Source organism: Megalops cyprinoides, chromosome 24, assembly GCF_013368585.1.
Source record: "Megalops cyprinoides isolate fMegCyp1 chromosome 24, fMegCyp1.pri, whole genome shotgun sequence".
NCBI lineage: Eukaryota > Metazoa > Chordata > Actinopteri > Elopiformes > Megalopidae > Megalops > Megalops cyprinoides.
The window spans coordinates 14,876,612-14,901,525 of NC_050606.1; the positions used below are offsets into that span (position 1 = coordinate 14,876,612).

Genomic DNA, 24,914 nt, shown 5'->3' on the forward strand with positions numbered 1-24,914 from the left:
GTGGGCTGGATGCCGAGCCCATGCTCGCGGGCACATTGATCTGCCGGGGGGGCGGGATGCGCTGCCAAAGACGGAGGGGCCATAACCGAACGGACTGACTCATTCATTACCCTGCCGCTGCCGGACGTCTCGGTGGCAGAACGTCCATCAGTGACAGCTCTCCGCCAGGGAAACGGGCAGCACAACCCCCACCCTCGATGAATTAATCCCCGCATAGTGAGAGGGCAAGGCCATGCACAAGTCTGGGAGCCGTAGTGTTATTTATTTATTGTTTGCGTTTTTTTTTTAATTACTTATTTGTTTCGGCCAGGGGCCAGGCGCAAGACTCATCTGTCCCAGTCCTTGCCTGGATGCGGGTGATGCTGCTCGCCCCATTACTCCCGATCAATCACGCCCTCGGATTTATCAGGGCGAACCCTGATGAAAAAAGCCCTTTAATTCTGGTGACAACCACGCTCAGACCTCAGGGCAGATTCATTCATCAATACCCAGATTACAGGGGGAGGGCTTTTATGTAAATATGTCTTAACTTTCTTTAATTTCTTTCTTTGTTTAATCACTCTGCTATTAACCTAGATAAAATATTAATATAATAGAAAACAGTAACTGCATTTTTGCACGTATGTATTGTTATTCCGACACGTCATGCTTTACCATCGCGAAAAAACCTGCACAGGTCTCATTTCAAACAGGATGTGGGTAGGGAGTATCTGTGTGGTATTCAACACTTCATCACTGTTACAGCAGACCTAAAATGTCTCTGGTCACTAGAGCAGCATTGAATTATCCTCGTTGGTGGGCTTTCCACTCAATACGCACAAGGACATGGTGGGGCGCCCTGTCAAAAGAGAGTGGACTAAATGCATCCAGACATTGATTGCTTGTCCCATTATGGAAAAGCTGGATTTAGTTCCTGTTCTGCCTGAAGGGGAATATGGGATAAGGGAAGAGGTTAGGACAGCTGTTCACCCACCTGAGACAACACTCTACAAACGTCCGAAAGCAGTTATCCTATCTGAAGTAATATTAGACATGCAGAAGCCGTTCAGATCTTTGCTGACTGCATTCACATACAGTATGAAGATATGAAACAATCTGCATTCTCACATTATGGTTATTTATTACAATGCTGCTGAATTAATTACAACACCCCGCAATAGCTTTCCATTAATTATGCAATCCTCTAAAAATGCAATAATTTTCTCTCTGATAAATTTAATGTGTATAGAACAATACAAAACTGTCCTTAAGAATCTGAATTCCTAAGGGTCTTTAAAAGGATTTAGCAGCACGGCGTAATTCAGCTTCTTATCTGTTCTTGAGAGAATAGTTAAGGGAATGCAGGAAATCTGCAGAAGTTAAGTAGATAAATTCCAGACATTCACAGAGAGCATAATTTAAGAAAAGCTGTCCGGTTATGGCTGTGAAGTCAGCCATGTGAAAGGCACCTCTGTCCAACAACTGCAGAAATGACAGGTGGTTGTGCAGTGGGCTGCCACATGGGGGCGCCAGAGAAGTGCACGGCCAGATCAGAAGATGACTTGGGCCCTGAAGTGCATCTGTTTGGTAGCGTTGTTGTGGACTCCCATCTTCAGCATCCATTTGGACTTCATCCTCTGAACGTACTGCATGTCCTTCTGGCGCTGGAACGCAGAGTCTTTGCCTGGAGAAGGGAGGGTGGGGTGGAGGGGGGAGCGCAGAGGTTACTGTCATGAATCATTGAAATTCAGCTCTGTGACAAGGTTGGGCATTTCTGACTACAGAATTAACAACACTGGGTGCTCCTGAGGAGAATTCTGGAGAGCTAGCTTTGAGTCCAAAGAAATTGGCTGTCAATCAGTTAATACCACAGGCATTGCTGTGGGCAAGGACCTTTGTGGATGCCTTCAAATGCAACCATTCAGTATGATTTGCTTCATATAGTGCATCTTTCAATAAGAAAATCTAATGAATAGTTCAAAATACAGTGACAGGCAGTCACTGCAACAGACATCCAATTTTAAAGGCTATTGGGTTGCATTCAGTGTCATTTATTCATTTAAATAATTAATATGGTCTGAATGTAAGGTATTGTTCTGGGTCACGTTTTGTTCTGCCATCTGTACTCTCGTGTACAGATATTACTTTAGTTCCTTTCCTGCAGGATTGTTTCGAACTACTGAATTGAAAATGCTGAGAAGACTTTTACAGACTTCAAGCCAATCTAGTACCGAAATGAAAATACCTGCTTTATATTCACCTGAAATTTATGTGCGTACACCAATCAAGTAGTTTAGCAAGGAGCTTGCTCCTTATGAAGTCAAGTGAATATTCCTAAAAACAGACTTTCTAAGGGAGTAAGGTGAAAATGTGGTGGCCCCATGCTCTCTACTTTGTGTGGTGGGAAGGGCCGTGTCGCACCTGCGTCTCCGCCCCAGCCCAGGGCTCTGTACTGCCTAAGGACCCGCCCCACGGCATTCCTGTTGTGGGCCAAAGCCACGGTTTTTGGGGCTCCGAATCGTTGCTTATAGTACCGCATCAGGGACCGATGGCCGATCTTCGCTCCTGTGACACAAGCAGCGGTTGAGACACATGACCAGGCGTGACAGACATGGCCGACACTTGCAGCCTGCTGTAGGAAGCAGTAACAAGCATGAAGTGTGGACAGCGGTGAGGGCACGACGCAACGGAAAATGGCAAATGGCAAACACCGATTGGCTGCTGTAGTCTTAAACGCCATTTTTCTTTTCTCAGGTTTGAGCATCGAGCCGGAAGGGGGCGCCGCCTGTGGCTGAAAGGTCACCTGAGGGCAGGGTGAGTTCCATCGTCTCGTCATCGTACTCCAGATTCTTCTCATCCGGCAAGTCGCCGTCCTTCATCTCTGCATCCTCCCCCTCCTTCTGGTCTGGGTAGCTACTCCTGTGAAACACCCCAATAACCACGCCATTTGAGAAAACCACATCTGAGACTTGTAACTGAACATAACTACCCTGTAAAATTTAACCCCAATCCATGAAGCAATCACTGCTTATTACTGGAACCCTTTCAGCTGCCATCTTCTCAAAATCTATCTAAAAGCACAGGCATGATTACTAGTCCTTTGGCACCATTGAAAAGCTACATCTAAGCTGTAATCAAGCCAAGACTAAATGCCAGTCTCCTTTGAAAGGAACAAGAAGGCATCAGTGTTTGACGAAAAGAAGCCTACACTGACCAAATGATTTCTCTCGCTTGCTATTACTATTCATTGACTTGTTCATACCAAAAATTTCTTGCATATAAAATTGCCTATTTTATCGTATTAATGCTTTCTTGAAGTACCTGAAACCTTTTGCTAATTTTAGATTTTGTTTGACATTATTATTTATTAAAATATCTGCATGCATTGTCAGTGGCCCTGGATAAAGGCATCTAAATAATAAACTGCAACACAATAAACATTAAATATAATATGGTGTCCTGCACTTATATGAAATACTGATATCAGAATAAACTGCATATAATGAACAAAACACCAACAGTATCATTTCAGGTCTAGTGCTGTTAAATACTCGTAAGAATAATTAAATCATTTTACTCTTTCGCTCACATGATCTTACTCAAGAAATAAAAGTTGTGCTGCTAAGCACCTATATGCCAGTCAGCATGACATGAAAAAGAAAGATGCTTTCGACAATAAAAAAACAAGTGAAATTATTATTTAATTACAGGTTTTACTTAAGGACACTGACTGCAGCATGGTACGGTACATCATACTGCATTATTAATTTGCAGTGACAGTGAAAGAATTATTGTAGATCATATTATTTACTGTTTCATGTCATTTTCATTTTTTTTGGACAGCATTAAAACACCGGATGCTGAATCACCATCTGTTCAATGTTTCACAGCATTTAGCTAAGGGCAGTTTTCATTTAAGCAAGAGGCAATAAATCAATTGTGCCCATTCATTTGGAGCTCTATTTTGTGATTCTTTGTATAACGGCATGGCGCTTCACCTGAAGTCGTAGAAGTCGGCGAACTCCAGCGCGGCGTCTCCGTCTGTGAAGAGCTTGCAGTGGCTCTTGTCGTTCATGTGGGCCTGCACCGCCTCGGTGGAGTAGAAGGACCTGCCTTTCTCGTTGCACCACAGACACACCTTCCCCACGCCCACCTTCTCACCTAGGGAGGGGGGGGGGTCAAAGGGCATGGATTCAGCGCCGGCTCTCCGCCTCTCTTAACGAGGATGGATTTTGGTTCTCATACCTCACAGAATATTGCCAAAAACACAATGCGGGAAGAAAGAAGAAAGCGTAGGACAGCATTTTGACATGTGTGTTGATCCTGTAGAGGGGAAAAGGAATGGAGATGGGACTGCTAACCAGCCAGCTATCATGGGCAGCGTATCCCTGCACACCCCGCAGTTCAATGAGAGAGAACCCAAAACACAGACGAAATGTGAAAGCACAAATACAAAACAGGTTGTTGAACTTTCAAGACACAAGCATTAAAATGGTTATGAATTAACTCGTGATGTTTCGTAAAAGAAGCTGGCTGACAAGACCGGGTGAAAAATTCAGGAAGGAAAAAAATAACAGTACCTGCCTAAGCAATGCCGTGCATTATTTTTCCCTTCCAGATGTTGCAAACACTTAAGTTCACATCCAATTTTCACATTTTCATTTTTCTGTGGACTGACAAAGTAACGGGTAGGCTATTTCTGTAGGGATTCATATCAAATGAGTAAAATAACACCTACAGCAAGGTGTTTTTGCTCATTTGCACTTTTTGTCCCCAGTGCTGTTATGCAAATACCTCATTCAAAATTTTCTGACTTGACCATTGGGGCTACTTATGCAATCAGACACTGGAACATATTTAAAGCTTTCCCATCAATATGAGAAGGAAAAGAGGAAAAGAAACAAATGACTACATAAACTGCTGACAACTTCAACAAGAAACTTACAAGACTTACAAGAAGAAAAGAAGAAAATTCAAACTCATTTTAGTTTAGGTGAGGCACACAAACTGCTGTACACAAACTTTAGATAATGTAAGGTAACTGACCTGGGAACAGTTTCAATGTTAAGCATGTAACCTTTGCTGTCCCCGGATTTGTTCTGCAGCTAAGTCAGAAATGAAATGCAAGATAAAGTCAGCATGTACTTCTAAAAATGCTCATGGGACTTACGTTGGGGATGTTAAGTTTCTGTAAAGAGTGTCACGGCACATGATGTTTTTGCTTCAGCAATGTTCACCTCTGCAATACTACATTCTTAGACTAAGCTTTCAGATAACACTCCTGGATGATATCAACCGATGCCACTGCCAAGGTAACATACGTAGCACATGCTTTGCATCTTAGCTTTTCATGATTACAGCAAATAAGGTAAAAATACAAAGAAGTCCACAATTAAAATTACAAGTGAGGTAGAGTACAACCCAAGCAAGAAAACCATAAGGAGTCGACAATATTAGAAACGCTGCATGACCAGGTTTCAATGGTTGGCCAGAGAAGTTACAAGCTAGTACCTCGTTTTCATAAAGTGCTTCGTAAAGTGTTTACACCGGGGGCAGAATACAAAAAATAAAACCAGGAGCAGAGGTCAGTTTGCCGCATAAAGCGGGGAAAGGTGGCTACTTGTAAAAACAGCAGCAGTTACCCAGCACCAATTTATACGCTTGCCTTTTGGGTATGGATCAGAGAATGAGAAAGGAGAGATGCATTTCTGACACTCTGATATTCAATCCACCGGCATCCTCCCTTTAGAAAGAGTGCTCCTCCTCATGCCACCCAAAGGAAAGGATGATTGTATCGCACTTTCTGGCATATCTGAGTTTCATTATGGCAACAATGCATAAGTTACCGCATATCCAACCGAGATAGCTGAAAAGTGAAACTCCCAACACATTTTTCTGCAATGGGAAAGTGTGACGTGATTTGGAGAGTGTCCAAAATAATGCTTGTTTGTTTGTTACAGCTGATTACAATTGTGTATGATATCAATTAAATTTTCACACAATAAGCCAAACTGCCACAAATCTGTTCTGAGTGTTAAACTACTTGCGAAAGTCACATCTTCCACTTTGGAAAATTTCCTCACTGTCACTTGCATTTGTCATTTCAATGCATTGCCAACGATGACGTTGTCATGGTTATGGCAATGATAAGGACCAACAGCGAAGATCACACACATGGCTGCATCCCGAACCTTTCCGTAATCTGTGACTGATCTGGTGTCAGTCATCAGATAGTGTGCAGCCCGCATGATGGACTGTGCACTGATCAGACATCAGTAACCGTTTGGGGTACAACTTTATATTCCAGTTCATATTATGTGAACAGCTGTGCAACTACATCGTAGCTTTATGGAACTCAGTTTAATTTCCTTAATGACAAATTCCATATTAAACTCCATATCAGCTACAATGCAGTTAGAGCAACTACCTCTTGAAGTAGCTAACGTGTAATTACACAGGTGTATGTGCAAATGTGAGGTGTTACCCTGCTTTTGGAGTAGGGAGCAGGGTTGTGGTCTGGAACCAGCCAAGGTCTCGTATGCAGAAGACGCCAACTCACCCAGGTACCTGATGAGCCCCTTCAGGTCTACCAGGTACTCCACATCGGGGATGAAGAAGCTGTGGGCCTTGGTCATGTGGGCCAGGTTTTTGAGGAGGGACCGCGAGTGGTGCGCGCAGAAGAGGCAGTCTGTGACCAGGATAGCCCCCGGGGGCAATTCTGTGGACGAGCCACTTGCTGACGCCCCCTCCTTCTCCCCCTCCATTGCTTCCTCCGTGTCATCATCCTCCTCCTCTTCCTCTTCCTCACCTTCTTCGTCATCATCCATGTCCTCCCACTCCTCTGTTGGAGGGAGAAAGAGGCAGAGAGCGGGCAGCCATTAAGACCTACGCGGATGCCGCAGTGCACCAGCTCTGGTCTATCTAGCATCTACTCAGCTGTCTAGTTCCCCTGGGGGAGTCAGATCAGAGCAGCACTCAGGAGGGTACATGTCTCTCTACCATTCTGAGTACCAGGAACTTATGAGTTTAAGAAAAGAAAAAAAAAAAAACTTTTACCTAAAAAGAAGACATACAAGACAGAGGAGGGAACAGGATAAGAATAATATAACATAGTCTATACTTATGCAGTACTTACAGTTAGGCCATTTTGGGGGTTCCTACAGAAATAACCACAATGTGGTCTGACTCATCTAACCAGCAAACCTAATTTAAACATATTGAGTTGGGGTACAATATTGTGTGTGTGTTAGACAGAAAAAAACATATCCGCATACCAAAGAAGAAGAAATACATGAAAAGCCTTCAGATTTGTTTTATCCACTGGGTGTCTTTGTTCTTTGTTTTAGTTGGTTGTACTGTCTCATTTTAATTCTGTGAATTCATGACAGGGAGTCAAAGAAGATTTATTTATTTCCTCCTTTAAGCGTGTGCCCTGTAGCCTAAATAAACCAGTCCCGTGAACTGTTCTCCCTTTCAAATTAGTTTATGACAGGATTTAAAGGAATTTATACACATTAGTGCTGAAGTGATCAGTTGATTAATCAGACCAATGAATCAACTTGGGCGGAGGCTGTCAAGTAATTCTTTAATCAAAACTGATCAAGGTAAAAACTTTGTCAGGCACATTCTAAAAAAGGCTAAGACTGTGAAAAACTTTCAACATTCGTATTTAAGAGAATTCTATAACCTGAAGTAAAATAACTTCCTTCCCGTACCTATTCCTGACCTTCCCTTATTTTTTTTTCCTGTTAAAACACTTAATACATCCACATATTTCTTTCTTCTGCCTTATGACTTCCTCAACCAATGCCGTGTGTTGTGGATGTAAAATAAACCAATCACGTAAGCAAATGTCCGGAGAGGGCGGAGGCAACAATTCTTTTCATTTGTTCTGATAACACTTGGCAAGAGAGCCGACATCACTCTGCATACATATTGGGTCTTTCAGTTTTCGCTCCAAGCGTCGGCCAGGCAACCCTGGGTGCACAGTCCATGGCAGCAGACACAGATGTAGAGAAAAGCACAAAAACCCAGTTATCTCCCAGAGGAAACTATCCACTCAGAGCACTCGAGCACCCGTTTGGCCAACAGATGGAGGCTCAAGCTTTTCCATCATTTCTGAATGCCCACTCCACCCAGGCGTAATAATAATTAGCCAAATGGCTAATGGAGTGAATGAGTGGAGCATGCAAAGCATGACATATGACTGCTGGTGAGAAGAAGGTGATGCGCAAATCAATGTGAGCATTTACACAGATTCAACTCTGCCCTCAAGAATGTGCCCCAAGGAAATGCTACATTTGGAAATGGAAAGAACAAATGGCCACATCGTTCAAAGATTTCAGGTCTCCACCAGTTCAATGCAGAGAAGTTTCTGGCATTGTACTGAGAGTTGCATGCAACCAAATTAGAAGTTTTGATTATAAATGGCATGATGTCATACATGCACAGACACAACCTTTGAAAACACTGACATTACAGCTGGCGAGAGCAGTCCATGGTCGAACAAGCGCAGATCGTTAAAAATTCCCTGACGTGTGATCCTCTGCAAAAATATTCAAGGGGGAATTCTGGGTCCAGGTGACTTCGACAGACCTGGGTGCACTTCACGATAGGCCTCTTAAACAGAAGCATGTGACAAAAGCATCTTAAGCCTCAAACACTGTGAGACACTCGAATGAAAGCTTCAGGAAAGAGCGGAATTGAAATTCTGAGACCATAAGGTGGACATGAGCATACCTTCCTCGGCGCCCGCATCCTCCTCAGACTCTCTGATCTTCCTGGCCTGTTCCTCAAACCACTGCAGCCTGGGGGGCTTCTCCGGGCGGGGCCTTCCCTGTCCCTCCGGGGGCGGGGCCTGGGCCGGGGCTGCCCTCTGCTGCTCCCGCAGGGCCTGCTGGAGGGCCTCGTTCCTGGCGTTGTTGTCCATCCGCTCGGCCTCCAGGCCCTTCTCCAGGTTCTTCTCGTTCATCCGCTCCACCTTGCGCTGGGCGGCCAGCAGGGACCGCTTCTCCGCCTCCTGGTGCCTGTGGGACTGCAGGTGGTTCTGGTAGGCGTTGCCGCTGGAGAACCTCTTGGCACAGGTGGCGCACCACGCCGCCCCGCCCCGCGGCTGCTCCTCGGCCGCCGCCCGCTGCGCCAGCACCCGCTCCTGGAAGTTCTCCGCCGTCACGGGCGGCATGTCGGCCACCTTGCGCTTCAGGTTGTAGCGGTGCCAGTCCGTCTTGTAGTGGGCGCGCTGCACCTCGCTGTCGGCGAAGGCCACCCGGCAGCTGATGCAGGTGTAGGACATGTTTGCCAGCTAGGACAGAAGGAGGGTCATGAGGTCAGGTCCGATGCAGTTGGAAATGCAGACAGACGCTAGTTATGCATTTACTAAAGTGCTTATTATGTATGCCTCACAGCCTGTAAACAATCAATCACTTAAAATATATCAAAAGTAAGACTAGCTCACCTACTTTGTTGTCTTACCTGGTCTAACTTACTTAACACCCCCGCTTACTTAGAACTTAACAAGCTCTGAAATTCCCATCAGTTTAAAATAGTTGACAAAAACTGAGCCCAGCCATGATATGGCCCACAAGCCAGCACTCTACAGAGCCACTTTTTATGCTTGCAAGCTGCATCTCCCCCCTATTGCTGAGAATGAGCAATAGAATAAAATATGGTTTTGGGCTTACATTACTCACTAGCAAATGTAATAAAATGAATGAAAGTCTGAATCACAATGAAAATATGCACTGTGGTCTGGAAATAGTCGGGTCCTGAGAAAATCATGCCTGTGTCAGATTTCACCGGCATACTACAATTTGTTTCAGCTTGTCTGTGTGGACAGGGCCTACCCATTCAAAGCCCAAAATATGGCATCAAAAATAAAATTTATAACGTTTTATCATTTTATCATTTGCACACGTACACGTTACTAATTCATTAATGGCAATAAATATATTTCCAAATAATGTATTCCACTTATTGAAACATGTATACAAAATAAATCCTTTAGGCAGAAACTACTCCACACCAGCACACGCTACCAAATACACTGTTGACTGACCTCCATCACTATTATTCCACGGACAGTACGAGTAGAGTCGACGGGAGTTTATTATTATTATTATTATTATTATTTTATTGGTAAGTCTGTTCCTTTCTGATTTCTTTCTATGCTGGGACAGGGAAACTATGTATGCACTATTGTAGTTCGCCATTTACCTTTCAGTCGTTGGCTAGCTAGCTAGCCATACGTTTGTGACGAAACACACTGGTAAACAAATGCTACATTCAAACAGCCTGGTTTTCCTTCAGCTGTTCAGCTGCTAAACTGTCGATGTTTCTCATTTGACAGCTATGTTCATTTTTGCCCTGTGCCATTCGTTGGCAGAATACAGCTGTAGTTAGCCAAGTGACTTTTGGTTTGTTTGCGAAAGGATTCCATATTTCCTAGCTACCAATTTCAGTAGTAAGTAGCTGGCAAACAGAAACAACTTGTAGTTGAGTTATCGTACATTAATTTCAAGCTGGCTGAGCTAACGGCAGTCTAACTACGTAATGTGACTGAGGTGAGTGCTTGCTAGCTAGGCCAAAGGCAGTAGGTTTCACTGACTAACTGCGCAGCTACACACACCAAATACTGAAGAGGTGCTAGCCAGCAAGATCAAGTCCAGCTAGCTAGCCAATACACTCAGCGAATAATTTAACCAGCGACGTAACATTTGTATGAAATTGTTCACACTCAGATCACGATGTTTCTCACCAAAGTTAAATCCTCCGAAATATCAGGCAATGTAATGATGAAACTGACACCACCACCTTTTACTTTAGCTAGTTAGCTAGCTTTCTAACACGCGTTAGTCGCTAGCCACCGCGTCTTCCTGCCGAACTTTGACCTGTACAACGGAGAGCTAGCACCCAAATGCGCTACACTCTGCAACACTGCCACCCAACGATTTGGATGATGTACATGGTAGCGAAACATTATTTTATTATATTTATCTCCTCCTTTGTAAACCGTTGATTGTAGCAGATATAACTAAGCATTTTCGGTGTATTCTGTGTATGAAATATGCTAAATTACAGACGCCGTAGTCCTTAATTTCTTCAGTCTTCTCTTAAATGCTGAAGCTCCCACTGGCTAAAAAGTGTTGGTTGGAAAAGAGCGCAATATCACTACAGGCCTCGTCGGCGTAGTAAATGCAATTAGTTCTATAGCAGTTTCTCGAATAGTTGAATATATAATTTACAGTTGTATGCAATTTAATGATACGGTGATACAATAACAATGCTAAGTGTACGTCATTCCTTTTCCATTTCTTTGTATGGGTGACATACATGTCGAATTTTAAGACACTCATTATTACTACTAGTACTACTACTAATAATGTAATGACTGTTCAAAACACCTTTCAGCACCTTTTTGGTTTACTGTAAATGCGCCGAACATTTCATTTAAACCGAATGCTTCTTCTGAGAGTAAGTCAGGTTGTGTGGTGAGAATTTACTTGACGAAGACTGAGAGGATCCACAGATAAAATAAACGTAACAAAATGTAGGCCATGTTTGTTAAAGAAGAGCGGCAAAGCATGTTAAACTTGGTTAAAAAATTGGTTTAAAAAAAAAACTTGTAATTTTCCTGTTTACCAGTAGATGGCCATGTCCACGCGCAGTTTTGGTCAAAATGCATAAAAATGCATAATTACTTACAGGTCGTACTTCATATACTGACTACAGAGGACATAACGATAACGGAAGAGGATTGGACATTTAAAATGGCGAAACCCTTCTAAATGTCCCCATGTATTACAGAAGATGGATGGCAGGATTTTTTTCCTTTTAAAACTCGATCTGTGATCAACTTGAAAAGTATCTGTTTACATTTAGGCTATTTCTACAAATCTATACAAATTCTACAAATTCAACGATCAAAATGTATTTTGATTGCACACAAACTATGTCAGGAAAAACTGATCAAAGATTAATGCTGTTCTGAATTTTGGTTCACAAATGAGAAAATTTACAGGCTATAACTTTTCAGTGGGTTTAGGTTCAGCAGTAGACTATCAGTAACTGTCACTAATTACTTTCTGAATTTGAACCATACTGGTTTCCTTGCAACTGTTCATCATGTGTGTAGTATAATCCTAATGTGCAGTACTCCAGTTGTCTGTATTTTTGTCCACTTGCTGCCATTCAAACAATTCTAGCTTCATTGAACTGCTGTTTTGTTATTGCTCCTTCCGACCTATTTGGTCATGACAATTATTATTAATATTTCCTGAAAATAGTTTTTTGGGAATACAACATATTAATCATATATACTTCAAAACTTTAGACGAGGGACAAAGTGAACAAACGCACGCTGGATTGACAAAGGATCAGTAAAGAATAATTTATTTAATGTTTAATTTTACTTTTGATTTTGACTTGCATTCACACTGAGCACAAAGCAGTTTGTCCTTAAATTTGGAGAACAAAATTAAGCGATTATATTTTCTTGCTTCACATATTTTTGCAGAATTTTACAGACTTCCAGATTTACAATTTTCCAATTTAGTGCTGACAACAAATTGCATTTCAGTTCATTTGAATCTGAGCTTGAGTAGAAGGGATCTGTTCACTTTCCTCAGAGAGACAGTACAGCACGCCCTTTGGTGACACTCTGTTTGCATTGAAACATTCTACAACTGAGAGTGATTGCTTCTGTTTTGTAGCGGTGTAGTTTGCATTTAGTCAGTCAGTCCTAGCCAAGGAGCCTGGCGAACTCATCATTTTCTTCCTCCTCTACCCTTCCCTCTCTCAGGGCATCCTGGAGTCGGACCCAGAAGGCTTCCTGGTCTGGGGCGTTCTCCGGCCACAGCAGGTAGGTGTTCTTGCGCACCATCCTCCGGAGCCGGGTGTAAGGGGACAGGCAGTGGTCGGGGATCTTCTCGAGGAAGACCAGGAGCAGGACGTCGCTGCGGTCACACAGGAGCCTCAGGCTGGCCAGCTGGAACTCCAGGGCGCACCACTCACTGCGTAGGAAGTCCCTGCTGACCACACACAGAGTGCGGCGTGAGCTGTAGATGGCTGCCTCAATGTTCTCTAAGATGGCCGCCCCCAGCCGGAAGTCACGGTGGTGCAGGCACAGCCTGAAGCCCTGCCCATTGGGCCCTTCCATGCGGGGGACCAGCTCCCCCATCACCCAGGGGTCATCACGAGAGCTGTAGGAGATGAACGCATCGTAGGTGAAGTCCTCCTTCCTACCCTTCTTCCTCCCACCGACGCGGGATCGAAGAAGCAGGATTAGATAGCAAATTGAAGACGCATGTTTATGCCAGGTGAGGCCCAGCAAAAGGAATAAAACGTCCACCACTGCAGTGGACACAAAGTAGTTGAAGCAGACTACGTCATATCCACAAGCCTTGTCATCAAACTGCCAAAGATGAGGTGCCTTTGGGTCATTGTTGCAGCGGAGATCATAGAGATATGGCACTTCCACTAAACTGTTAACTGACCAATTTTTGAACCAGGCATTCTCGCAGCTGCAAGACAGAGGGTTACCTGTAACGTCGAGATACTCAAGCATAGGCAGGTTGTCATGCAAGGACTTTTCCAAGGTGTGGAAGTGGTTGCTCTGAATCTTCAAGTATTTCAAAGAGTTTTGTGGAGGCAAGAGGGTGGCAGGCAGGACATCAAGGTCACACTGCATCAAATACAGGTCCTCAAGTGATGCAAGATGTCGGAAGAGAGCAGTCAAGTTGTTGTTCGTCATTTCAATATTGGCAATATATAGCAACTTTAATTTAGCCACAGGGGCAAATACATCTGGGTCAAAAGTAGTTGCAGAAACATATCCCAGGCTCAGGTTTTGTAAATTTGTCAAACCATTAAACAAAGTGGGCCCTAAGTAACCCATTCCAACTCTGACAGGACCCTGGTAACACAAATTAAGCATTTTCAGTGATCGTAGTCCAGTGAAGGGAGAGTCCCCTTTCTGGAAGTGAAGGTAATTGTTGTATAATGTCAGGGTCTTCAGATGTCCCAGTCCTAGAAATGTGTCTGGGTTCACTTTTGAGATATGATTTCCCCCTAGATTCAATTCTTTAAGATTTACCAGGCATTCGAAAGATCCCTTCTCTATGTGGGAGATTATGTTCATGCTGAGATCTAGTATGTTAAGCAAGGTAAGGTTACAAAAGGGTTTATTGGCGATAACTTGGATGAAGTTATAGCGCACTGAAAGTTTTGTCAGTTTTCTCAGTGGAGCAAATGCATTGGTGGTAAGCTCAGTCATCTGATTTTTCAGCATGAGCAGTACGCCTAGATTCTGGTGATTTTGGAACCAGTCTGGGTTTGGTTTCCTAACTCCAACACTGTTTACAGTGAGTGTCTTTAGCTTCTTGAGGGTGGAAAAAGCATAAGCATGAATATCCAAATCTCCAGTGTCCTGAATACTCAAATATACAAGGTTCTGAAGTCCTTGAAACGTTGTTTCAGAAATGGTGCGCAGTCTGCATCTGTCCAGAGTAAGCCGGGTAGTTTGGCTCAGGTCCTGCACCAGTCTTAATCTACTCATATCTCCAAGGGATGCATTTCTGAGGTAAAGGAACTTTGGTGTGCGACACCCTATCAGGACTGAAGCATTTCCTGGAAACCCAGATCCACCCAGATCAATCGTTACTTTCTGAACGTTGGGCATTCCCACCAGCAGACTGCACACAGTAATGTTAGGTGAAGTCTGGACAGAGACAGAGAATGACACTGTGCGGAGGGCACGCAGGGAAACTTCTGGAAGCGCAGCAAGGAACTCAGGTCCAATTCCTGAGACCAGTAGTTCTGTAAGTGATGGGATGAAGGTAGGACCCTTTGTCGATAGGTGCAGGAGAGGGTTGTTGGAGAGGTCGAGGGAAACAAGGGCGGGAAAACCATGGAGATTTAAGTAGGAGATCCTGTTGGATGCCACATCCAGTTGACGCAGGGTTTTGCTGCTGTAGAGGCTACCATTTAGAGCTGTGAGTTTATTTCGTGACAGAACAACAGTTCTGATCTGAGGAAGGAACTTGAAAAAGTCAGCAGGAATCTCAGCAAGGTGGTTGTCATACAAATGGAGTTTCTGCAGTTTAGTCAGTCCTTGGAATGCCTCTGGGTTGATATCTGACAGAATATTGCTGGAAATATTAAGATCCTTCAGCTCTCCAAGGCCGTTGAATTGACCCCTTCCCAGGGAAGTGATTCTGTTCCGTTGGAGGCTTAGCTCTTTGAGCCTCCAGAATTTTCTGAACACATCAGCAGGAATGGTGCTTATATGGTTCCTGGAAAGGTTAATTTGGGTAGCATTTCGAGGTATCCTTGTCACAACAGATGATAGGTTTCTGATGTCTCTCCTGGAGCACCAGATATAGTCTTTGTCAAATAAGTTGCGGGTGCAGCCTTCCATTCCATAACCCCAGCAGACAGCTGCACTGTAGAGCAGTAGGAAGGTGAGAGAGCACTGTTGATGAGCCATTTTGCTTCTTTTCCTTTTCATCGGACCGAGTGAAGCTGGGCTTGTCTGCAGTCCCCTCCTGTAAGGATCAGAATTAAAAAATGCATTTTCACAAAGCAGCTATCTAAGCAGTTATTTATCTTTTAGAAATGTATCATGTACGTCTTTTTCCGTTTTAGGAATTTCATTCATCTGTTGGTACCTCTGCCTCCATAACTATGCACACATCCCGGAAACAGATTTCATTCATGTTACTGGGTCTGTCTCTTTGAACACACGGCCTAGATATTTCAGTTTAGTCAGGAGTTATTTCCAGTTTAGCAGAAAACAAATTAAATTCAAAGAAATTTTGAAGTAGTCTGATAAATGTGTCCTTTTCATTGTAGTCATCACACACATACAAATCTTGTGTGCAAACTACTTAACATACACTAAATGAAAATGATAACATTACTGTTACCATTGTTCCTTATGCTCATATTTTTTACATACATTAGCCAGGACCTGAGGAGCTCACAATTTCTTTGAGGGTGGAGCATATTTAATGTTCTCTGGCCATCTGTGTTACTCTCATGTCATACCCATGTTTTGGATTTACACCATATTTTCTCATTTACTCTGGCTGTCCGCATCATCTTAGTGTCCCCTGGGTGCCATTCTGGCTCCTCTGCACTTGTTTACATTTTTTCCTTCTGTCTGGTATTTCCTTCTGTTTCCCTTTGTATTCTCAGACCATATATAAGATCACCTCATATGTAAGATGCCCTCATGTTCCCATTATTGTGCAGCAAATCAGATTGCCAGTCTACATTACACAGTGCCACTATCAGTAGTATAGTCAGGTTGCCATTCCAAAAAATAGGCCAAACAAAGCTAGTTGTGTTAACAAGTGTTTTTGTTACAAGGCGGTGATAGCCAAGTGCAGTCCTTACGTGCCACGCTAAATCCCGGAGAAAGCCAAATGAAACAGTACACAGAGGGCTCTAAACTGTAAGTGTGATGGTGCACAGCTGTAGGGACGTTAAATGAACTTTCTATTATTGTACAAAACACAGAGCTGAAATAAAGGAATCTCTATTACATTTGGAGACTGATGACGCTTTGCTGGTGAATCTTGTGTTAGCATTGCCTGAATAAAATTATTTTCTTTTCCTGTTTGGTTGACAATGTAGTAAGTCACCCACCCTTCGATGCAGCTTCTTTGTTTGTGATATATATTTAGAACGCTGGTTTTTCATTCTGCTTTTTTCTGCATTAGTGTTTACTAATATTGTCATTTTAAAAATCCTGAATCCAAGATGTGCTTTTCCTCAGATTTCAGCTCAGTATATAAACAATGAAACATCTCCATGACCCCTGGGTAATTTTAGTCAAAATGTTGGAAATTACAGTGAACACAAGCACTCTTAAACACTGTTGTTTCTACAGAGTCATTCAAATGTGCTAAGACATGAAGTGAGAGTTCTGCCGTTCAACAGAACCTACGTCACTACATGAGAAAAAAGTCAGCACTGAATGGTATGCAAATGCTATCTCAGCTATGTTTCTGCAAGGTTCGGTAAAATGTTTACCACACTTTAAACACCAGAAGAGATTCACCCTCATCTCCAAAATAGAATACATAAAAATCACCTTCAGTTCCAGGCTTGCAGGTTGGACTGATCTGTATTTTCAGTAGAGAAGTTCTTCAGTCTCCTCCGAATGGACAGTTCCTCTGTTCTGCTGCTGTTCACTAGACACTGCTTTATCTTGCACCACATTTTGTGGTTTCCCTTTAATCAAAAAGCAACATACCACGTGAGAGAGGCTGTAGCTCTGTGCTCATTTAAATTGTAATGGGATCATTTCCTTTTTTGAAACTGATTCAGAGTTATGTGTTAAGACTATCTATTAAAAAGGACCTTGAATGATACTGAATATGATATGTCTTATCAAGGTATAAGGTGTACATTTTAATTAATAAAATAACATTTACAACATTTGTTTCAGGCATATTGAAAAGTTAACTATGCATTGTTGTGGGTGTGTGTGTGTGTGTGTGTGTATTTTAAGAATGAGGAGGAAATGGAAAACAGAAAACAGAACAAACCTTGAGGTTGACACCCAAATGACAATTATGCAATGACTTCTCCTGGGTTTGGGCACACCACTGGTTCCTCCATCAATGCGCTCTACAGGAAGCAGGGCACACGCCTTGGCTTTGAGCCTGGGACCTGCTGCCTCTCCCCCGGAATCTGCTGTCCTCTTACTGCTGCTATGCTGAATGCAGAAATGCCGTGTACAGTACCCGATTGGGGATCAAACTGCTATTGTCCCGCCCATAGAGGAAGCATCGGTCGTGCGTGTCTTCCTCATTTTTGCTGTTGGTGTGGCCCTGCTCCCGGTGCCGCATCACACAGCTCGTCAGTTTTGGGGGTTCTTTTGACACGTCCCGCCTGGAAAAACATTATCCATTTTTTAGGAAACATGCATCTACCTGTGGTCTGCAGGGGTAAAGGATTATCCTAATCCGAGGTTAGGATAAACTTGTGCATCTCTTCTGAGGACATCTGGTTTGATAACATTTGAGTTCGTCTCTCACCTTGTCTCCTGCTTCTTTAGATAGTTTGAAACATACGGTCATACGAGCTCATATGGTGTTTAACAGTTTAAGTAATGGACTGTGAAGGGTTAAACTTCTAGATATGACATTGTCCTTGAAATCTTCAGGCAGGCACTTTATTTCATTCACTCCAGTATTGTAAATCGATTAGAGCATATCTAAGATGTAAAACTGTAAAAATGCCCACACAGCAAGTGATGTCCAAAATATACATCTGTTAGGCTTTTATTGTGTGCATCCACTGACCGTGGGAGAAATTAACACAGTAAGAAGTAGTAAAACACTGATACTTTAATCAAAATTCACATACAACAATATCCATGTATGGTTTATACAAGAGATGCAAAAGGATGAATTAAATGCATTTTCCAATGTGTAGATACCATGAGTAAAAAAAACACACAACTCAACAAATTCTACCCGTATGTAAATCCCACTTGTGAGGACTTTTAACACAGTGTAAAATAAAGCACATGAGTGAGAACCAACAGGGTCCAGTGCTTTCAAAAGAAGGGCATTCCGTGCAGTAAGCAACATACAATATTTGCAGCACAAGGCATGTTTAAAAGCAGGAGCAACCAGCTTAATGAGGAGTGAAAAAGAATGGTAATACAGTACATGTAAAGAATGTGAAAAATGCAGATACTGTTTTGATAATGACACACCATGTTCAAGTGTCATGAATCTTAAACCCAAGTGTGATAACTTAAAAATTTGTGTTCTGATTATGATGGGATTGTTCATTATGCACATGCACAAATAATTGAAATAACAGTAAGTGTTGATATTATGACAGGTTTACTGAATACCTCAACTGATTTGCATTTTGAAAATGCATGCAAAAGTTTTAAATAAACGCTATCAATCATTTTGCTGATGAATGAAAAGTTAAATGTTTAATTGATCTTAATTATAACAGGAACTATAATTGGGATCACAGCTATTCATGAATCCCCAAATATGTAGTCCTGACAGTTGTTTAGCTTTGATAAGATCTGACCAGTTCATACTTCAATAGCACACATCACTTTCTTTTCTGACTCTCTGCATTGTGTCTTGGGCTTTGAAAGTGACAATTTCTATGCTTTTCAAGTTTTAACTTCTGCAAATATACCCATGATGCAACATGAGAACCTCTATATGTGTTTAGTCTGAATGAATTCATTATCCTGGGTTCTGACTGTACACTGTGCTGGTGCTTTTTTTTTTTTTTTCTTTTCAAAAAGTTATCATATCGACCTGACCTTAAGCAAGATACTCCCTCTCTAAGTCAACTTGGATGGGCCATCAGAAAGCTACCTTCTTTCTCTATGACTTCTACTTCCCCATGGTTAGTTTCCCTTTGTTTTTTCCTTGGTAACAGAAAGTAAAGTTTGAGATCAGTTTGCGGTATTGTGGTGTTCTGGAGACATGAGGCAAAGTTAGATTTGAACTGATGTCCTGAGAGCAATAAATGTTGAAGTTGATCGTTCTTCCAATAAAACGGAGGTGAATTTCCACAGGCAATACATGCAGTTGCAAGCAGTGACAATCTCAAAGTGTAATTTTTAAAACCACATCTGGCTGTGACATATTCTATGTTTTTTTTTTTTTATTTATTTTATTTTATTGATTGTGCATTTTGTCTTTACTGGGCACTTGTCTTTATGACAAACACAATTTACAAATGAAGTACAACACAAAGGGAAATGTACCAAGACTTACTTGTATCCCTCATGTGCACCTCAATAATCACAGCATCATTCATAACTTCACCTAGGGTATTCCCACAATATTGCTAAGCTTTTATGTATGAACATGAGTTTGGAAACATACATGAGGAATGAGAACCTGAAACTCTGAGAGGAAGGACACACATTACTAAACACACAGAGAGAGCAGATGGCTTTGTTGTTTGCACATATTTGTTACATAATTTTTCAGACCTGCAGACTAACAATTTTCCAATTCAGAGACCAAACTGCATTTGAGTTAAACTGAATTTGAACTTAAGCAGTATACATCTTCTGACAATTTTTGGATACAGACAGCTCAGTGACAGCATAACCTTTGGTCACACTCTTTTCGCATTGAAGTATTGAAGTGTGATCGCTTCTGTTTTGCAGCGGTGTAGTTTGCATTTAGTCAGTCAGTCCTAGCCAAGGAGCCTGGCAAACTCATCATTTTCTTCCTCCTCTACCATTCCCTCTCTCAGGGCGTCCTGGAGTCGGACCCAGAAGGCTTCCTGGTCTGAGGCGTTCTCCGGCCACAGCAGGTAGGTGTTCTTGCGCACCATCCTTCGGAGCCGGGTGTAAGGGGACAGGCAGTGGTCGGGGATCTTCTCGAGGAAGACCAGTAGCAGGACGTCGCTGCGGTCACACAGGAGCCTCAGGCTGGCCAGCTGGAACTCCAGGGCACACCACTCACTGCGTAGGAAGTCCCTGCTGACCACACACAGGGTGCGGCGTGAGCTGTAGATGGCCGCCTCAATGTTCTCTAAGATGGCCGCCCCCAGCCGGAAGTCACGGTGGTGCAGGCACAGCCTGAAGCCCTGCCCATTGGGCCCTTCCATGCGGGGGACCAGCTCCCCCATCACCCAGGGGTCATCACGAGAGCTGTAGGAGATGAACGCATCGTAGGTGAAGTCCTCCTTCCTACCCTTCTTCCTCCCACCGACGCGGGATCGAAGAAGCAGGATTAGATAGCGAATTGAAGACGCGTGTTTATGCCAGGTGAGGCCCAGCAAAAGGAATAAAACGTCCACCACTGCAGTGGACACAAAGTAGTTGAAGCAGACTACGTCATATCCACAAGCCTTGTCATCAAACTGCCAAAGATGAGGTGCCTTTGGGTCATTGTTGCAGCGGAGATCATAGAGATATGGCACTTCCACTAAACTGTTAACTGACCAATTTTTGAACCAGGCATTCTCGCAGCTGCAAGACAGAGGGTTACCTGTAACGTCGAGATACTCAAGCATAGGCAGGTTGTCATGCAAGGACTTTTCCAAGGTGTGGATGTGGTTGCTCTGAATCTTCAAGTATTTCAAAGAGTTTTGTGGAGGCAAGAGGGTGGCAGGCAGGACATCAAGGTCACACTGCATCAAATACAGGTCCTCAAGTGATGCAAGATGTCGGAAGAGAGCAGTCAAGTTGTTGTTCGTCATTTCAATATTGCTAATGTATAGCATCTTTAATTTAGCCACAGGGGCAAATACGTCTGGGTCAAAAGTAGTTAAACTAACAAACCCCAGGTTCAAGCTGACTAGGTTTGTCAAACCATTAAACAATGTGGATCCTAAATAACCCATTCCAACTGTTACTGGACCCTGGTAACACAAATTTAGCTTTTTCAGTGATCGTAGTCCAGTGAAGGGAGAGTCCCCTTTCTGGAAGTGAAGGTGATTATTGTACAATGTTAGGGTACGTAGACGTCCCAGGCCCAGAAATGTGTCTGGGTTCACTTTTGAGATATGATTTCCCCCTAAATTCAATTCTCTAATATTTACCAGGCATTCAAAAGATCCCTTCTCTATGTGGGAGATTATGTTCATGCTGAGATCTAATATTTTAAGCAAGGTGAGGTTGCAAAAGGGTTTATTGGCGATAACTTGGATGAAGTTATAGCGCAGTGAAAGTTTTGTCAGTTTTCTCAGCGCAGCAAATGCATTGGTGGTAAGCTCAGTCATCTGATTTTTCAGCATGAGCAGTACGCCTAGATTCTGGTGATTTCGGAACCAGTCTGGGTTTGGTTTCCTGACTCCAACACTCTTTAGATTGAGTATCTTTAGCTTCTTGAGGGTGGAAAAAGTATAAGCATCAATATCCAAATCTCCAATGTCCTTAATACTCAAATATACAAGGTTCTGAAGTCCTTGAAACGTTGTTTCAGAAATGGTGCGCAGTCTGCATCTGTCCAGAGTAAGCCGGGCAGTTTGGCTCAGGTCCTGCACCAGTCTTAATCTACTCATATCTCCAAGGGATGCATTTCTGAGGTAAAGGAACTTCGGTGCGCGACACCCTATCAGGACTGAAGCATTTCCTGGAAACCCAGATCCACCCAGATCAATCGTTACTTTCTGAATGTTGGGCATTCCCGCCAGCAGACTGCACACAGTAATGTTAGGTGAAGTCTGGACAGAGACAGAGAATGACACTGTGCGGAGGGCAGACAGGGAAACTTCTGGAAGCCCAGCAAGAAACTCAGGTCCAATTCCTGAGACCAGTAGTTCTGTAAGTGATGGGATGAAGGTAGGACCCTTTGTTGATATGTGCAGGAGAGGGTTGTGTGAGAGGTTGAGGGAAACAAGGGCAGGAAAACCATGAAGATTTAAGTAGGAGATCCTGTTGGATGCCACATCCAGTTGACTCAGGGTTTTGCTGCTGTAGAGGCTACCATTTAGAGCTGTTAGTTTATTTTGTGACAGAACAACAGTTCTGATCTGAGGAAGGAACTTGAAAAAGTCAGCAGGAATCTCAGCAAGGTGGTTGTCATACAAATGGAGTTTCTGCAGTTTAGTCAGTCCTTGGAATGCCTCTGGGTTGATATCTGACAGAATATTGCTGGAAATATTAAGTTCATTCAGCTCTCCAAGGCCGTTGAATTGACCCCTTCCCAGGGAAGTGATTCTGTTCCGTTGGAGGATCAGCACTTTGAGCCTCCAGAATTTTCTGAACACATCAGCAGGAATGGTGCTTATATGGTTCCTGGAAAGGTTAATTCGGGTAGCATTTCGAGGGATCCTTCTAACAACAGGTGATAAGTTTTTGATGTCTCTCCTGGAGCACCAAAATTTATCTCTGTCATAGTAGTTGCGGGTGCAGCCTTCCATTCCATAACCCCAGCAGACAGCTGCACTGTAGAGCAGTAGGAAGGTGAGGGTATTTAGTGGACATGCAATTTTTTTTCTCTTCATTTTCATACAACAGGGTTGATCATACGATGGGGTTAATCTGAGCCTGTCTGCAGTCCCCTCCTGTAAGGATGAGAAATCAACAATCACAAGGCTTGTTTTCAGAAACACATTCTGAGTAGCTATGTTTCTTTTTCCAATGTATAGCATACGACTTTTTCACAGTTTTAGGAAATGCAATCATTCAATGGGATCTGTGCCTCCACAAATTTGCAGACATGCCAGCAGAAGATTTCATTCATGCAATTAGTTGCGCCTAATTCTTTACAAGGAAAACCTGGACATGTCAGTGTAATGGGGGGTTATTTCTAATATGTAATGGTGAATAAAATCCAACCAATATTTTAAACTATTAAGAGAATTGTATCATTTTCATTGCCATCATCATTAACACGTAGAATAAAAAAGTATGTGACTTCTTAACATGTTATGCGCAATTATAACATTACCATTGCCATTGTTCCTCATGCTCATGTTTTATGCATACAGCAGCCAGGGCCTGAGGAGCTCACAATTTCTTTGAGTTATAGAGCACATTTAATGTTTTCAGGAAATCTGTGTCATGCCCGATGTTTTGGGTCTATGTCATATTTTCTATTTTCTGTTTATTTTCTATTTTCCTTCCTGGTTTCCATTCTGCTCACATTTCATTTCCACATTTGCTTATCGCATCCTCCCATTCTCCCATTTTTTTTAGCTCTTTAGGGCAACAGATCTAAGACAGAGTGTGATGCATATCGTGCTTCCTCATTTATATGTTTTATCGCCATTTCAGGTACAGCTTGTCTCAGTCGTGTCCAGTTTTTAGGGTTGCCCGACTTAACAGATTAAATGACCCTGTTTACACGTGGTTTTAAAATGTGTTTGGGGGATCAGAACACAAGTGGACAGCGCTAAATATAAGTGTAAACGACCACCAAGACACGTTGTGATCCGATCACTCAAACCACTTGCCGAGGTGGTCTGGGACGCATTTGACCACATACAGTATCTTTTGTAGTGTAAACGCTAATGTGTCCTGATGTGTCCCCGACAAGGACGTAACAGGAAAATATGTCATCAATGCAGTTCACTCTTCGGGGTCCTGTGGCTATCACAGCAGCAGCAAAAGCCACTGTTTTTCTAACATTCTTCCTTTTTCCTCTTGTCCTGCACTCTTTTGCAAGTCGCAAATGACTTTGTCCTGCCAATCTCAACAATTGGAATGGCCCATACATGCATATTAGTTCTTGAAACATTTTTGTTTTCTTAGCTAGCCCATGCTAAACAAATCTGGCGCTTGTCTGATGTAATAACGTAATAACGACATCTGAACACAAGTGGTCAGCTGGACACCCTGGAGACACATGAGACACAGGTGTAAACGGTGATGTGTCTCTGCTGTCCACTTGTGATGCAGTCACCCATGACACATTTTAAAACCAAGTGTAAACAGGGCCAACGCTTCTTGGCAAGTCTACAAGCAGGTGGGCATGATTAAGAAAACAAATTTCTTTTAAAAAGTGTCAGGAGAGAAGCTGAGACATTCATGCACAATTCTGGATGATCTCAGATTATTCAACATTATTTTTCCTTTTTTTTAATCAACTGTAAGGTTTTTTGTCTTTACTAAGGCCTGTCGTTTCTGCTTGAATTTTAGTTCTAAATGGTTTTAATGAGAATTAACAATCTGGGTATCCTGTTAACAGTGACAGTGGCTGGGAGGATTATTACTGAAGGACAAATGAGTAGATTTCAAAATTAGCAAGCTTTGCCACTGTGAAGTCCTTCCTGGAACAGAGCAAAACTAAGACATGGCATCAAGTGCTGGACTTGTTGCTGTGTCATTGTGGCTGTCGGGATTGTGCTGCAGGATTTACATTGTACAGTGCCATTAACAGTAGTATAGTCATTTTGCCATATCAACAGTAACCAAACAAAGGTAACTGTGTGAACAGATTTTTTTATTACTATCATTACAGTGGTGGTGGTCAGGTCCAGTC

General features: G+C 42.8%; 3 protein-coding genes across 4 annotated transcripts; all 3 read right to left on the bottom strand.

Moving 5' to 3' along the window:
- Positions 1 to 1,103: 1,103 nt before the first annotated feature.
- znf622 (zinc finger protein 622) lies at positions 1,104 to 10,852 on the bottom strand. 2 transcript variants are annotated; one of them, XM_036519128.1, is made up of 7 exons: positions 10,733 to 10,852; positions 8,719 to 9,280; positions 6,539 to 6,820; positions 3,978 to 4,140; positions 2,783 to 2,898; positions 2,401 to 2,544; positions 1,104 to 1,663 (listed from the first exon to the last, which is right to left on the bottom strand). In XM_036519128.1, exons 2-7 carry the CDS (start codon positions 9,269 to 9,271, stop codon positions 1,530 to 1,532), a joined length of 1,392 nt encoding a protein of 463 aa, XP_036375021.1. In that variant the 5' UTR covers positions 9,272 to 9,280; positions 10,733 to 10,852; the 3' UTR covers positions 1,104 to 1,529. The 2 variants fall into 2 exon arrangements, with proteins under 2 accessions (XP_036375021.1, XP_036375022.1); XM_036519129.1 differs by having other exon boundaries at positions 8,719 to 9,320.
- Positions 10,853 to 12,667: 1,815 nt separating this feature from the next.
- Positions 12,668 to 14,269, bottom strand: LOC118771322 (toll-like receptor 13). The gene has a single exon (XM_036519282.1). It carries the CDS (start codon positions 14,261 to 14,263, stop codon positions 12,716 to 12,718), a length of 1,548 nt encoding a protein of 515 aa, XP_036375175.1. The 5' UTR covers positions 14,264 to 14,269; the 3' UTR covers positions 12,668 to 12,715.
- Positions 14,270 to 20,175: 5,906 nt separating this feature from the next.
- On the bottom strand, positions 20,176 to 21,723 carry LOC118771557 (toll-like receptor 13). Its single transcript, XM_036519565.1, has one exon. The coding sequence runs from the start codon at positions 21,721 to 21,723 to the stop codon at positions 20,176 to 20,178; it is 1,548 nt and encodes a 515-aa protein (XP_036375458.1).
- Between the last annotated feature and the right edge of the window lie 3,191 nt (positions 21,724 to 24,914).

What these genes read in the sequence shown, in the direction of transcription:
- znf622 (XM_036519128.1), bottom strand. Translation starts at nt 9,271, where the DNA reads ATGTCCTACACCTGCATCAGCTGCCGGGTGGCCTTCGCCGACAGCGAG. An exon ending in GGATGCGGGCGCCGAGGAAG is followed by an intron (nt 6,821 to 8,718) that starts GTATGCTCATGT and finishes TCCCTCCAACAG; the next exon opens with AGGAGTGGGAGGACATGGAT. An exon ending in GGGGCTCATCAGGTACCTGG is followed by an intron (nt 4,141 to 6,538) that starts GTGAGTTGGCGT and finishes CCCCCTCCCTAG; the next exon opens with GTGAGAAGGTGGGCGTGGGG.
- LOC118771557 (XM_036519565.1), bottom strand. Translation starts at nt 21,723, where the DNA reads ATGCTGAAAAATCAGATGACTGAGCTTACCACCAATGCATTTGCTGCG.
- LOC118771322 (XM_036519282.1), bottom strand. Translation starts at nt 14,263, where the DNA reads ATGCTGAAAAATCAGATGACTGAGCTTACCACCAATGCATTTGCTCCA.